Below are 15,216 nucleotides of genomic sequence, written 5' to 3'. Positions count from 1 at the left end.
GAGCCCCGCAAGGAAAAGTCTTGGGCAGAGACGGAAGAGGGGCTTTGGGCCTCAGCTCCCTGCACTTCACCCGCAGACCCAGTGGGGCCCAGGGAGCCGCAGCCAGCAGTGACTGGCCCAAGGAGCCCCTGTGTTTCTGGGGAGGGTGCTGGGCCTCAGGGGCAGAAGACTTGGTGATACTGGGGTGGGGAGGAGGATGCAGGGCGGGCAGGGTAGGGGGGCTCCTGTGGAGGGCAGCCTGGAACTAAACTGAGTAGGATTAACAGAGAGGTCCAGGACCTGGACAGTGGGGGCAGCACCCCCAGGGCCTCTGCAAGGAAGGGGAAGCTTTGCCAGGCTTAATCCCTGCAGTTTTGGAGGCTGAGGCAGGGGAGTCACAAGCCCAGCCATCCTGAGCAGTTTATCAATGTATCAAATAAATCATAACGGCTTGGGCGCCAGCTCAGTCCGGAGGCCCCGGGTTTAATCACCAATGAAGGGAGGGGGCAGAAAAAGGTAAAGGGGAAGCAGAGGCCCTCGAGGGAACCCTGGTGGCCCTGGGACCGAGGACTGGCCGCTCTCCTTCCCGCTCAGGGTCCCTGGGGGAGTCAGCCTGGGGTCCCCGAGTCTCCTGCCCACGGACAGGCGCACCCGCAGGGCTCCACCAGGGCCGGGATGCGTGACACGGGGGCCTCGCAGAGCGGGAGGCACGGTGGGGCGAGGACAGCCGCGGGTGTCACCGTGTGTGGTGGAAAGAACAGGCCTGGCACCGCGAGGTGCCCTGGCAGGGCACCCTCTCCTCCCTGGGCCAGTGAGGGATTCGAGGAAAGAGCCGCGGAGGACGCCACCCCGCAGGCGCCTTCTTCCACGCCCTCTGCGCATCGGCTCACTTCGAAGCAGCCCTGAGGTACAGCGCTCGCCGGCCAGTGTGCAGCTGCAGCAGGCGTGATGGCTCAGGCCTGTGGTGTGGGAGGCCGAGGCAGGAGGGTCACAAATCTGAGTCTAGACCAAGTAGCTTAGTGACTTAGTATCTCAAGATAAAAAACTAAAGAGGGGCTGGCGACAGAGCTCAGTGCAAATGCCTGGTTCAACTCTCAGGCCCTCAAAAAAAAAAAAAAAAAAAAAAAAAAAAAAGCATTCAGAGCAGTCAGTTCCCTGTCCTCCTGGGGTGCCAGAGCTGTGCAACCCCCACCGTGATCCACGGGGACCTTGCGGCACTCGGCAGCGGGGGTCACAGCGCCAGCCGAGTTGGGGTCCCCTCAGCGGGCAGACCTCATTCGGACTCCTGGGCTCCTGCTCACCCGATCTCCTCTCTGTCCACACAGCCCCTGTGCTGAACGTTTGCTGTGTGGTCAGTGCTGTGTAAGAGACATGCCCTGGGCAGCGCCATGGTTGGGGGTTGTCCCCACAAAGTGTGCAGCAAAGTGTCCTCTCCCCATCCCGAGAGGACCCCTGTCTGGGGTCTAAGTGTGCTCCCGTCTGTCCAACTGTGGGCCAGCTGCTGGACGCCGGGTGTGGGCTATGCAGAGGCTGAGAAAGAGACTGATGTCACCTCCCCGGACACGATATCTCCCTTGTATGTGGGCGATTCCAGCTCCAGAGGCATCTGATTGGGAGGGAGTTTCCGGTCAGCTGCTGCTCTGAGCTGCAGGGACCATGGGCCCTGCCCCTGTCCACCAGGCACCTCCCGAGTTCTGCACGTCCTTGCGAGGCTCTCTGCTCATTGTCTGCCTGGTAACAGTGCTCCTGGCATCATGAAGTCAGCACTCGCTGTAGTTATGTTATTTAACACACACACACACACACACACACACACACACATGCACGCACGCACGCACGCACGCACGCACACGCACACATTTTTCTTTTTCTTTTAGCCAAACATGGTGGTGGACACTTGTAATCCTGCACTCTGGGAGGCTGAGGCAGGAGCACTGCAAGTTTGAGCCCAGCCTGGGGAACTTAGTGACTTCACAAGACTCTGTCTTGAAATAAGCAGTAACTAAGGACTGCGATGTAGCTCAGTGTAAAGGTCCTGGGTTCACATGTCAGTGCTAACTCCTCTCCCCCAAACCCCTGGGCAGGAAACAACACTTTTTTTGTTGTTGCTCTTTAATTTTTCATTGTAGTTTCTTATTTTTCTTTTTGTTCGCTTTGAGACAGGGTCTGGTTGTATAGTTCACCCTGTAGCCCAGGCTGGCCTTGAATTCATGGCAATCCTCCTGCCTCAGCCTCTTGAGTGCCGGGCTTGCAGGCATGCACCACCATGCCTGGTCCTTACTTCTTGTTATTAAGCTATGAGAAATCTTATAACATTTTTAAAGTCCCTGACCAGACACACTGTGAATAATGTCTCCCATTTTCCTTTCCTCCCTCCCTCTTTCCCATTTCCAGTGTTGAGGACTGAACCCAGCGTATTCCAGAGTTAAATCTCCAGCTTTTTTAATTAATATTTTGGGTAGGATCTTGCTAAGTCATTAACTTGCAGTCCTCCTGCCTCAGCCTCCCAGAGTGCCGAGATTAGGGGTGCGTGCCACAAGACCGGCTCTTTTTAGTTTCCTGATGGCATCATTTATAGGACGAGCTTTAGTTTTAGTTTTCCCAATGCAACTGTGTGTGCTGGGGGAGAGAGTCAACAGTGTCCCCAAGCTCAAGCCAGCTTGCTTGCTTGTTTGTCCTCTTTCTCTCTCTCTGTCTCTCTCTCTCCCTTTCTCTTGTAAGAGCAGGAAAATTTACTGGAGGAAAAGAACAGGGACTAAAAAGGGGAATGGAAATAGCTCCTGAGAGACAGCTGGGGTCCCAAATGGACAGCCCAAGTTGGAGTTGTCATCAAGTCTAATGTACCTTCTCGTTGTTATTTTCATGCTCTGGGCACGTAGGACTTTGGCTGACCCCAGGTCGCACACGGAGACTCATGCTGAGGTTTTCCTCTAAGAGTGTAGCCAGCTCTGCAACACCATCTACCTGCTGAGTTGCTGCCATGCTGAGTGACAGGCAGGCGCTGGGGTTTGGAGCCACGCAGGCTACCTGATGATGTCTCCACCTGCACCGTGAGGGGGTCAGGGGACAGCACGGCAGGGGACAGGGCCGCAGGCTGTGGGGTACCACCTACACTCCCGAGGAAGACGCCAGGTTTCAGTTGAGGGATAATCTGAAGAGAGCTCCTTCCAGGTTCACGGTCCCCTGAATTCCACCCCAAACCCCACTTTAAGGACTCCTGGGATCCATGGTTCTGTTGAAGTCTCAGTGTTTAAAGCTTCTTCAGAAGTTTGTCCCTCCCCACGTTGACCTCAGGGCTCCCAGCCTCTGGCTCCCTCCCCGTCCCTCTGTCCTGGAGAAGGTATTCCTTCCCAAGAAGAATTTTCTGTTTTCAGGTGTGGGGAGGTGTACTGAGGATTGAACCCAGGTCCTCACAGGTACAACCCCAGGTGTTTTTTGTACCCGGAATTAAACTCATGACCACACACTTGCAAGGCAGGCGCTTATGCCACTGAGCTAAATCCCTGGCCCTCAGGCTTTTTTTTTTTTTTTTTTAGGCTTTTTAAATTTATATTTCATTTTATTTTATCTCTGGGACATGTTTCATTAAGCTGCTGAGGTGCTCAGGATGGGATGGAGTTTGGGATCTCCTGCGTCAGTCTCCCTGTGTGCTGGGATTGTGGACCTGTACCACCCTGCTTGGCTCTGTGAATTTCCTGACAAGCTATATAAAGTCACCATCATCATCATCATGGGACTAACACAGACTGCTCACATCATATGCTTAGAAGCAGACAGGACCTTTGTGTGTACCCTTGCCTCTCACATCCCAGACACTCCTGGGAGTGGTTCAGGATGGAGCAGGCCCCTTGGGGCTGCGGCGGGATACACCCTGCTCCTCTCAGAGTCTGGGACTCCAGGCAGGCGAGGCCGCCTCTGGGTGCCTTGGTTTTCTTAAACACATGCTGAGACCCTGTTGTACTTGTCCTTAACTGTGGGATTGTTAAAAGGGCTGTTTCGATACTAAGAGCAGAAGCAGTGCCCCGCAGAGACACTACTGTGGTATGCACATCTGTAATCCCAGCTACGTGGTCATGGTGCAGTGGCTGAGGCAGGAGGATGGCAAGTTTGAGCCTTGCATGGGCAATTTAGCAATTTACACCAGGCCCTCTCACAAAAAGGGCTACATGCTGAACACTTGGGTTAGAGACCCTTTGTTCCAAACGGTCATTTTAAACCCACAGGGCTGCCTGTGATAGGAGACCACTAAGCAATCAAGAACTTCCTGTGCTCTGCTTATCCATAAAAAGTTCTGGACCAAGGGGTCACGTGGAAATTCCACCTTTTGGATTCCCACCCTGGACAAACCAGGAGCCCTTTTTTTTGGTCTTTTTGAGACACGGTTTCACTATGCAGTTCAGGCCAGCCTTGAGCTCACTTTGTGGCCCAGGCTGGTCTTGAATTTGCAATAATCTGCCTGCCTCAGCCTCCCAAGTGCTGGGATTACAGGTGGGCACCACCATGCCTGGCTAAAATTTTTATTTTTTTATGTAGTATATTTTATTAAAACATGTGGAAACTGGGTATAGTGGCACACTCCTGTAATCCCAGCACTCTGGAGGCTGAGACAAAGAGAACTGCTGCAAATGTGAGACCAAATTGGGCTACAAAGTGAGCTCAAGCCAGCCTGAACTGCATAGCGAGACCCTGTCAAAAAAGACAAAAAAAAAAAAAAAAAAGTATAGAAATAGTGCATCATACCTCAAGTATATTGACAGTGTATTTGTAGTAGTTTTTGATCTTTATATATGAATTTATATATATTGGTACAATATTTATATATATTGGTACAATAAATATTTTTATTAAATTTATTGGTACTTTTTTGTTGCTGTTTTGTTCTTGTTTTTAGAGACAGGGTCTTACTCTGTAATTCAGGCTGGCTTTAAACTCACTATATAGCCCAGGCTATCCTTGAACTCACAGCAATCCTCCTGCCTTAGTCTCCTAAGTGCTGAGATTACCGCTGTGTGCCAGCACGCCCAGCTTTACTGGTACATTTTAGATATACACACGATCACATTCACAGGGAATTTGTACTTGTGCATGCTACATCTGATTCTTTATTTTTTCCCTTCCCCTAGCCTCCCTTCAGCCCTTCTTCCCCTCCTTATTTACAAAAACTTTAGGAGCCTTTTTTTCCTTCTTATTTCCAGTAAGTCTCCTAACCTCAGAAAGAAAAAAGGGAGGGTGCTGGGGATGTACCAAATGTCAAGCCCTGGGTTCAGAATCCAGTACTGCTGTAAGTAAGTAAGTGAACAAATAATTTTTTAAAAGGCTGGGACGCAGACTGGCAGTCGAGCACCTGGGGTTTAAAGGCCTCAAGCTCCTAGACATTTCTGGGCCTGTGAGGATTCTCTGGCGGGCGAGCCCCTGTCCCCTATATGCCTCTCTGGTTGTAGCCCTGGGTGTGGCCCAGGACCCTGCAGTATTCCAGAAACTCAAAGCAGCAGCAGGGAGGGCAGGACTCCAGGCCCGGCCCCCTTCTGCTTCCCAGCAGACCTCCTCCCTGCTCCTCCTGGAGGCAGGCAGGGCTGGAGAGGCCTCCCACCAGACAGGCTGTCCCTGCTCTGGGGCACCAGCTCTCCTAGCTCTTAAATTCAGAAAGGGAGGGGGCTTTCCTGAGTTCTCCAAAGGGCTTTGACAGGCCTGGCGGAGTTGCCTGCTCAGGGCTGACCCACTCCTGTGCTGGTCAGCAGCCAGGACCGCTGGAGTGGCCCCCAGAAGGGGCTGGATATTTCAGGGCGGGCACTGGCAGTGAAGCCATACACCCTCCCCACAGAGCATGTTCTGTGTCTCAGTTGTTGCACCTTATTTGTTCCAGGGACCGTGTCCCAGAGGCTCCTCCTGAGCACCTGCAGCAGCCTCTGTTTCCTGTTACCCTCCAGTCCACCCACCCATCCCTTTATCCATCCACCCACCCGCCCACCTATCTCTGTCCATCTGCCTATCCGTCCTACCATTCCTCACTCAAAAACTATCTGTCTTTTTTCCCAAATCCATTTTATTTCAAGGAGAAAACAAAAGAGCCAAAAAACCCCTAAAAATTTCCAAACAGACAATTGGGGGCAACAATGGTACATATGCTGCACACTGTCATCCCAAACCACTCACCCCGAGCACAAGACATCTGCATTCAACTGGCTTAACAATATTGGCACAAATCTTTCTCTTCAGTGAACCCAGAGAAATCAGTAGTATACCTACCTTAACTATTCTTTTTTTGGTCTTTTTCCTTTTTATCGTTACCGGGGATCGAATTCACGACTGCCTGCTTGCAACGCAGGCACTTATGCCTCTGAGCTAAATCTCCAGCCCCCTTAACAACTATCTATTGAGCATCACCTATGCTCTGGGCACAGAGAAGCAGTAAAGGCCGAGTGAGCGGGAACCCAGAAACCATAGGGTGGAAGGAGGGGTGGAGACAGTGAAGGAGTCCAGGGTGAGCAGAGGGACAGGACTGGACAGGGTCTTGGCATCCAGGGAGGGAGGGAGTTGCTGGTGGCCTACTCAGGTGCTGCTGAGGGGCTTGGTGGCACCGGGACACATGGCCTGGCCTGGCCGCAGGCCATGTGACCCCAGCAAGAACAGAGGTGAGGAGTCTTGGAGGGAGAGGCAGGTGCAGATGGGTCTCTGAGCAGCAGGAGGGGAAACCCTGACCCAGGGTCATCCCAGGCAGCTGATAATGCATGAAGGCGGCGGGGCTCTGTGCCAGGGTGCAGGGTGAAGGGAGAGTGGATGCCAGGCCAGGATTTGTGTCAAGCAGGGAAGAGAGCGAAATGAGAGGTGGTCACAAGCTGGGGACGGGGTGAGGGGCCACAACGGGAGCAAGGAGAGAAGACGGAAAGCTGGGCAGGCTGCAGGCAGCCTGGGTGCCAGCGCCAGTTTACATCTGCTCAGTGAGTCATGTGTAGTTGGGGTATGGGTACGGCAACTGCTGTTCTCACAGCTACTGGGGAATGCCACGGCAGGACTGTGAGTTTGGGGCAGGACCGGGCAACTTACAACCTGTCTCAGCACAAAAACGACACACAAAGGGCTGTGTGTGGACACCCACCCCAGCAATGGGAAAAAGGGCTTCTTTCAGGCTCCCTTCTCAGTGACAGACAGGGAGGGCTGGAGAGGTGTGCTCTACAAAAGTCCGTGGGATCCGGAAGTGGGAGACACTTCCTGCATTTTATGGGGGATGCTGCTGAAAGTTCACAGGCTAACGGGAAATGTACATGTCACTGAGTTCTAACTGGAGCGGTTAGGTGTGTTGCCTGTTAGGTGTGCATTTGTTCAAAGAAATGAAAAAGGCCGGGCTTTGGGGATTCAGGAATAAAATTCATCATCATTGGGAGGAGGGAAGGAAGGAAGGAGAAGAAGGAAAGGAAGGAAGGGAAGAGGAAAGAAGGACGGGCGGCAGGTCATTTAGTCCAATGAGGCACACACAGTTACAACCCAGCAGGAAGCGGCCTTGAGCTCCAGCTCTGGGTACTGTGTGTGTGTGTGTGTTGGCGGTGATGGGCCTGCCTGTTCCTGCTCTCATAGGTCCATCTCTCCTGTCTGGGGTAGATCTTGGTGACAGGAACGAGTGGGGCGGGGCTCCCCATCCCTGAGTCAGTGGCCCCCTTCCTGGCTCCCACCCTTGGGTGCTGCCAAGGCGGCTGGCGGGCAGCGTTGTCAAGGGGCGCATAGCTTCAGCGGCTGGAGTCTGTAGGATGGAGCACCCTTTGAAGGGAAGTCTGGGAGAACCCCTGAGGTTGGTGGGGGCAGGGCTCCTCTTCTCGGCCTTGTTCAAGCTTAGACTGAAGCAGAAGCGTGGAGGTCATTTAGTGAAGTTAATTATGACGGTTTTGTGCTGCAGAAAAAAACGTGGAAGAGAAAACCTGGCTATTTACTCAGACTTTAGAACTATAAACTCCCAATTTCTCTCTACAGCTATTTATAGCCTGAACAAGTGTAAACTGTCCTCATATGAAGCTCAGGTTTGAAATAACCTGAACGAAAAATCAGCCATCCACAGGGGGTGGAGAGAGGAGAGGAAAGAAGAAAAATGAAAGAAAAAACGATTTCCCATGGGGCCGGCCTAGGGGTGGGGCCCCGCCCTGCCTCCCTCCCCCGCCGGCAGTTGTGGGCAGGGTCCCCAGGACGGGGTTGCCCGTACTCAGCCCCCATCCTCGCGCACCTGGATCCACCCAGCTCGCGACAGGCGGCCCCTGCCTCTTGCTCCCCGCAGTTCCTCGGGACCTCCGGAGACCCCCTCCCCCCAACGAGCTCAACAGCCCTGCTTTCCCGGGATCCGGCCTCCTGGCGCCCCGTCCCCGCGGCTCCCCGGCCCCGCGCACGCCTTAGTCTCTTGGGAAAGGCGGGGGCGCAATTAGTTTCTCCAATTAGTTTCCCCTCTTTGTATCGAGCCCATTCAAAGGGGATGTAATCCTCCGCGCGCGGGAAAGTAGTCCCGACCTCGCCGGCACTCGCTCTCGCGTAGCGCACCCGGCGCGCGGGGCGGGACGCCCACGGGACGCCCCGCGGGGTGCCTCGGGGGGCCTGGGGCTGGGGCCGCGGGGCATGCGCGCGGGCGGGCAGGCAGGGGGCTCGGGGGAGGGGCGAGAGGGCGGCGAAGTCCTCGCCGTCGCCTCGAGAGATGGATCATGGGGCGTAGAGCGATCACAAACCTCAAACCACGTACGGTGGGCGATACGCGTCAACCCAACCCGACCAACGGAAGCGCGGGGCCTCCCCCTTCCCGCGCTCCCCGCCCCGGTCCCCGCTGACGGACAGGCGCCGCAGCCAACCCCGTCGCCGTTCGCCGTCCAAATCCCACGAGAACCAATGGAAGCGCGAGAGGGAGGGGCCTAAGCCCGCCATGTTAGGCTGCGCGAGGCCCGCCCCTCGCCGCTCAGGCCCCGCCCCCCCCGCCCGCGGGTCCCGGAGTAGTTAGAGCCAGCGAAGTGCGGGCGGTGATGAGAGCTTAAGTTGCTCTCGGTTCGGCGCTGAGGGCTTGAGGCGGCTCCTCGCTCCGCCTGCCCGGGCCTCCCGTGGCCTCGAATACGCCAGTGGGCGTCCGCGCTCTCCGTCCCCGCACCCGCCGCGTCCCCTGCCCTCGCCCGGCGCCCGGTCCTCGTGAGCCGGGGTCCCCGCCGCCTTGGCCCGGCCCCGGGCCCCGCCGATGCCGGCCATGGTGGAGAAGGGCCCCGAGGTGTCGGGGAAGCGGCGCGGGAGGAACACCGCGGCCGCCTCCGCCTCCTCGGCCGCCTCCGCCTCAGCCGCTGCCTCGGCCGCCGCCGCCTCCTCGGCCGCCGTCGCCTCGGCCGCCGCGGCCACCGCCGCTCCCAATAATGGTCAGAATAAAAGTTTGGCGGCGGCCGCGGCGGCGCCCAATGGCAACAGTGGCAGCAACTCCTGGGAGGAAGGCAGCTCGGGCTCGTCGAGCGACGAGGAGCACGGTAGGTGCGGCCCCGGTCCTGGCCCCAACCCGACCCGGCCCGGCCCGGCCCGGCCCGGCCTGGCCCCGCTGACCTCGTCTCGTTCCTCGCAGGTGGCGGCGGCATGCGGGTCGGACCCCAGTACCAGGCGTCGGTGCCCGACTTCGACCCCGGTGAGTAGCGCCGGCTGGCCCGCGGCGCGGGACCCCGGCACAACTTTGTTTTTGTGCGCAGCGGCCCGGGGGTCCGCAGGGCACGCGGCGATCAAGGGACTCCGCGCTCACACGCGCGTGTTCTACATGCTCGAGGGTCCCTGCGGGCCCCCTTCGAGTCCGTGCCTCGGCACCTTTCCCACTCCCCTCCCCCGCGCCCCAGTCCCGGAGGCGGCCGCACCTGGGGGTGCTCGCGTCCAGGTGAGGTGCGCCCCCAGGTGGGGGCCGGCCCGGGGGTGGCAGTGCCCACGATCGGAGTCTTGGCAGGTCCGGACGAAGGAGGATAGAGACCCCAGGCTCGGGTCCCGGCGCTATTCCCTGGACTCCTACCATCCTGGGGACCAGTGGTATAACGACCCCCAAAATCAGAGGGCATCTGGCTAGGCAGGAGAGGCTCGCGGTATGATTTTTAGGACCTATATGTAAATGTGTGTGCATTTCCTTTATCATTTTCTTTTTTTCTCTCTTCTTTTTTTGGGGTTAGGGTGGGGTGAGGTAGAGGTCGAGAAAGAATAGAACCGTCAGAAGCTTTGGCTAACCAGTGATTTCCACCTCCCAGAAAGCCTGTACCCGGAATGGAGCATGTACTTCCCTTGTCGCTGCTGTTCTGTGTGGAAGCAAATTTAAAGTGGTACAAGAAAAAAAAAAAAAAAAATTCAGTCAGACAAAGGAATTCGTCAGATTTTAACACATGAGATTCTAGCCTTTCTCTGTGTGAGACTAGACTTTAAAGGTTGTTGGTATAGAAAACGTTTGAAAGGACGTGGGATTTGTTTCAGGGATAACAGTCTTGTGAAGATGGAGTGAAAGGTCCTCCTGCTTGGAGGGCTTTAAAACTGGAGGTTCTCTAAGTAGGTTAGATCACTAGTTTGTTTGAAAAAAATAAATGCTTTTCCTAGGAAACAAGGCAGCAGAAAATTGCAAGGATTTGGTACTCGAAAAAAAGAGATTGCTCTCAAGCTGTTATTAAGTACTAAACTCTGGGTGTACTTAGAGGTGAACATTCTGACAGGCCCCCCCCCCCCCCCCCCGCGAGGGCACTCTAGAAATAAAGGACTTTCCCCAGATTTGCCCTCTGAATTCGGGTTTGTTAGCCCGAGTCTCTTGCATTTTCGGAGCCTCACCCCCAGGTTGGTGTTTCTGTGAAGCCCATGTTTGCTACTTTCCCCTTCCCCCACACCTTCCCTTTTTGGTCGTCACTTCTCTTTAGTGAGTGACAGGATGGAACCGGGAGGCCAGGCTTTCTCTTCCGTGCGGCTCCTTCATTCCGGAGTTGGCCGCCAGGGGAAGCATACTGTTTTTTGGTTACAGTTGACCCTATCTTCATTTTGTAGGTCAGGTCTGTCTGCAGTAATACCGGGAACATAAAGCTCGTTGTCAAGCTTTCCCCACTTACTGTTATATTTTTCCCCACACATTATTTATAAAAATCAGCTTGAGCAAACATTTGTATAAGTTGGTCAGTTTTGATACATTTTTGTTATATACATTTGGAGAACTTTACTTAAATATATTGAATGGGCCTAAGGAAAAGGACATTTTTGATAGTCACAGAACTTTGATTTCTGACGTTCATTTAAGTCTCAGTTTGTATCTCCACCTCGCTGGTGATGGTGACGGGCTGCTTTGGAGTTGTTCTCTTTTCTGAGTTGGCAGATGTCACAGGGCCATATTCGGACAGTCTTTAGACTGTTTGGTGAGATATAGGGGTGAACTTGCTGAGGCTGCCTATTTTTCTTTTTCCCCTTGACTGAGCTGTTTTGTGAGCCTCATTTTATTTTTTATTTTTATTTATTTATTTTTATATTTTTTATTTTGAAATAAGTTTTCAAGGTTGTTCTCAAACTCATGACCCTCCTGCCTCAGCCTCTCAGTGTGCTGGTGTTACAGGCTTGTGCCACCATGCCCACAGTTTGTTTACAGGAGTACAAGAAGTCAGGAGCACTGTGGAATTGAGGGTGTGATGGGACTGCTTTTTCCTCCCTGCCATGGCGGTGTGTTTTTGTGCTGGGGGTTGAATCCAGGCCGTGGGCTTGCTGAGCATGTGCTGCTGCAGACTGACACTTCTGAGCCTCCCTGCTGCACAGTGAGTGCTGCCTTGTTTTTTCCTTTTACCAGAATTTATTTGTTTAGGAGACACAGGGTCTTGCTATGCTGTTCAGGTTGGCCTCAGATTCACAGTGATCCTCCTGCCTCAGTCTTCTGAGTGCTGGGATTAGTGCCTGCTACCATGCCTGGCCTTATTTTACCAGATTTTGAGAAGAGAGGTAGGGATAAAACTCATCAGAAGGCTTTTTTCTGCCACTATGTATGGTTAAAGGTACGTGAGTATGCAGAATTGATTCTGTTTTAAGTCAAATTTTACTTATCTGTAGATCCCTTCATGATCCTGTTTGTGGAGTGGTTGGAGTTGAGGTCACCTACTAGTCCCTTGGTAACTGGGCAGCACTGGTGCTGTCATCCTTGGAGATGTGAATGGGCAGGTGGGGCAGCCTAGTCCTAAGTGCCGACTCAGTGGTTTTCATCCGATTAAGACCTCCACCAGATAGATGGAGGAGCGTGCTGTGGTTTGGGGATGAAAACACCATTTCTGACCATAAGGCAGAGGTTCCCCCATTTGGAGTCTTAAACAAAAGCCACAGCCTTGCCCCATAGTTGGGGTTCACCGTGGTCCCCGCAGGTGGTCAGTCCCCGCAAGTGGTCCTGGCCAGGCTAGAGTGGGGCTGTCTTCACCACCCCTTGCCATCTGCACAGGAGAAGAGTGGTGGGGGAGGGTGAGTGTCCCTGCCTTGGGGGAGTTCTGTCTTAGACTTGCAGAGCATCACTTCGAAATGCAAAGTATTTCTTTGTATAATAACGGGAAGCACAGCTACAGGGTGTGGGATGGACCCCAGGTCTATGTTTTCTGAAGTACATGTTGTGTCAGTTTTATCTCCAGTTGATTTTCAGCAGTGTAGTTTGTATGTGCTGAAACAAAAACTTTTTTTTTGTACTGGGAATTGAACTCAGGACCTTGGACTTGCCAGGCAGTCGCTTACACTGATGCGTTATGTCTCTGGCTAGAAACCGTGACTCCCTAACACAGGATTTTTTGTGTGTTTTTGGTGGTGCTGGGAGTGGAACCCAGCATGCTAGGCATGCTCTACCAGTGAGCTTACAGTCTTAGCCTCTAGAGGAGGAAATTATTAATGGGAAATAATAGTAGTATTATTGTTGTTTGTTCTGGGGTTGGAACCAGAGCCTTTGTGCCTCAGCTTCCTAGAGTACTGGGCTTACATGTATGTGCCACCATGCCTGGTTTTGGTGGTGGCTCATTTTGAAGTAACATGCCTTTTAAAAAGCAACCTGTATTTTAACGTTGGATCCAGTGCTTTTAATTGGATTGGGAAATTTGTGGCTATCGTTGGTTTAACTGTCACTTCAGTGCTCGCTTGTCTACAATGGGTCCTGCTTTTACATGGAGTGGCAATGTGTACTGCACAAGATGCTTGGCTTGCGTTTTATTTGCTGTCACTTGTTAGTGAAACTGTTTGCTCTTCTCTTTCTCGGACACATTTTCTATGCCTTTTTTTTTTTTTTTTTTTTTTTTTTGGTGCCAGGGATTGAACTCACGACTTTTTTTTTTTTTTTTTTTTTTTTTTAATGAAACAGGGTTTTACTCTATTTTTCAGTCTGGCGTTGAACTCACTTTATAGCCTAGGCTGGCCTTAAACTTGTGGCAATCCTCCTGTCCCAGCCTCCCAAATGCTGGGATTACAGTGTATACCACTACATCTGGCTTTACTTTTAATTCATTATAAAAATCCACTTTATGGACGTGCTAAAATTCACAAGTGATGGCTAACACTTTGTGATTTAGATATTGTACTTTAAGGGAGTGTTTACCATAGAAGTCAGGATTTTAGTAGGAACTGATGAATTCTGGGAGTGAGCCACTTCATTAAAAGGTGTGGTAGGATCTTACTCAGCATGCCAGAGGTCCCAGCAGTTGGAAGGCTGAGGCAGGAGGATTGAAAGTTGGAGACCTCCTTGGGCAATTTAGCAGGACTCTGAACTCAAAAATGAAGAAATGAAGATATAGCTCAGTGGGGGAGCACTCCTGGGTTTGAGCACTATTATTGAAAATTGAAAAAGAGAGAGCTGTGGTAGGGAGATCCCCAGGCTGGCTGTCAGACTGCATGTGTGTCTTTGACTGTAGAGCAGTGTGAAGCAGAGCTGGTCACTTACCTCTGGTTACTCTGCTCCTCAGTCCCGAATCAGCTCTTTTCATCACAAGTGGTGTATGATAGCTTTAGCCACAGACTAACAGCTCTCCACCCTGTGTTTCTTTAGAAGAACTAGAGAGCAGACTGCCAGGACCTGACCTGGGTCAGGACTGGCTTCCCAGCCGGGTGGAGAGGTGTGTGTGTGTGTTACAAGGAATTGAATCCAGGACCTTCCATACGTTAGACAAGCATTCTCTGCCACTGAGTTAACATCCCTAGCCCTACCCGGGCTGGCCTCTTTCTTGTGATCCTCCTACCTCAGCCTCCTAAGTAGCTGGGATTACAGTCATCTGCCACCATGCCCAGCTGCCACTGTATCTTGACTAGTCACTTCACTTTTTTTGTGGTGGTGGTTTTGAGACAAGATCTTACTCAGTAACCCAGGCCGACTTTGAGCTCACAGTGATCCTCCTGCCTCAGCCTCTTGTGTTGGGATTACAGACCCGCCGCACCCAGCTCTAGTGACTTCACTTTGCCTTCATTTATAAATACAGAAAACAAGTTTGTCCTCAGGAAAAGCTGTGTGGAATGGGTAGCATCTGCCTGGCATGAAGCAAGCACTCAGAAAACGTTATCCCCCACCCTGGTGCAGGGTCTCACCACTAAGGAGGACCCCACTCTGCCCAAAGGCCTTGGTTCTTTGAAGTTGCAGCTTCTTGCAGCTGTTTAGCACCCTGCACCTTTTCTCTGTCAGGAGGAGGCAGACTTGCTCAGCTCTAGTTCCTGGTAGCGCAGAAGCAGCCCTGACTATAGCCGGGGCTACCAGGGTTCCCAGGAAGTGGGTTTGCCCTGAGCATCCAAGTTCTTGTCTTGTCCACAATGTTGGAGCTCTCTTACCCCAACACCGTCTTCTGTGGCTGATAACTGTGACTCAGGTAGCTGGGCAAGGCTGGCTGAGTAGCTTTTTTAAGAGCAGTGTTAAAGGTCATTTGTAGCTGAGAAGTTAGGGTTGGTGTTGGGGAGGTGTTTCTTTGGCATTATAAAATTATATGGGGCAATTTAGTTAAAAGAAATCTAAATCTTGGGAGGTAAAAACTTCAAAGTCCTGTCCAAGGACTGCCTTCTTACCTAGTTATCAGGGTGCTTCTATCTATCTCCCTCACTTAAGAGTGCTGGAGTTCATGTATACGCAGCCCCCACCTTCCCTGAGGTTCCATGCACTGTGTAAAAATAAATCAGGCTTCTTTTGGTCCCCTTCCCTAATGAGAACAGTGAGCCTGGAAAGGAGGAGCATGCACATGTTTATTTTGAAGGCAGAAGAGTTGGAGGAGGAGCTGCAGTGGCAGAGGGAGGGAGCGGCCGCAGTGGAGC

At 52.8% G+C, this 15,216-nt stretch overlaps 1 protein-coding gene and 1 long non-coding RNA gene across 2 annotated transcripts in view; one reads left to right on the top strand and one right to left on the bottom strand.

The window, feature by feature from the left end:
* Positions 1–6,002: 6,002 nt before the first annotated feature.
* On the bottom strand, positions 6,003–8,671 carry LOC106026050 (uncharacterized). Its single transcript, XR_001199672.3, has 2 exons — positions 8,189–8,671; positions 6,003–7,861 (listed from the first exon to the last, which is right to left on the bottom strand). It is a non-coding gene; the product is annotated as an uncharacterized LOC106026050 (long non-coding RNA).
* Positions 8,672–8,916: 245 nt separating this feature from the next.
* The window catches only part of Rcor1 (REST corepressor 1), a 98,281-nt gene continuing 91,981 nt past the window's right edge, over positions 8,917–15,216 (top strand). Inside the window, exons 1-2 of the mRNA XM_063241101.1 lie at positions 8,917–9,449; positions 9,542–9,601. Coding sequence (XP_063097171.1) covers positions 9,173–9,449; positions 9,542–9,601 — 337 coding nt within the window. The 5' untranslated portion in view covers positions 8,917–9,172. The remainder of the gene's footprint in view (positions 9,450–9,541; positions 9,602–15,216) is intronic.

Source organism: Cavia porcellus, unplaced genomic scaffold, assembly GCF_034190915.1.
Source record: "Cavia porcellus strain 051 isolate PalLab524CR breed Dunkin Hartley unplaced genomic scaffold, mCavPor4.1 scaffold_31, whole genome shotgun sequence".
Lineage (NCBI taxonomy): Eukaryota > Metazoa > Chordata > Mammalia > Rodentia > Caviidae > Cavia > Cavia porcellus.
The sequence above is the reverse complement of the archived record's forward strand: the minus strand, read 5'-3'. Positions and strand labels throughout refer to the sequence as shown.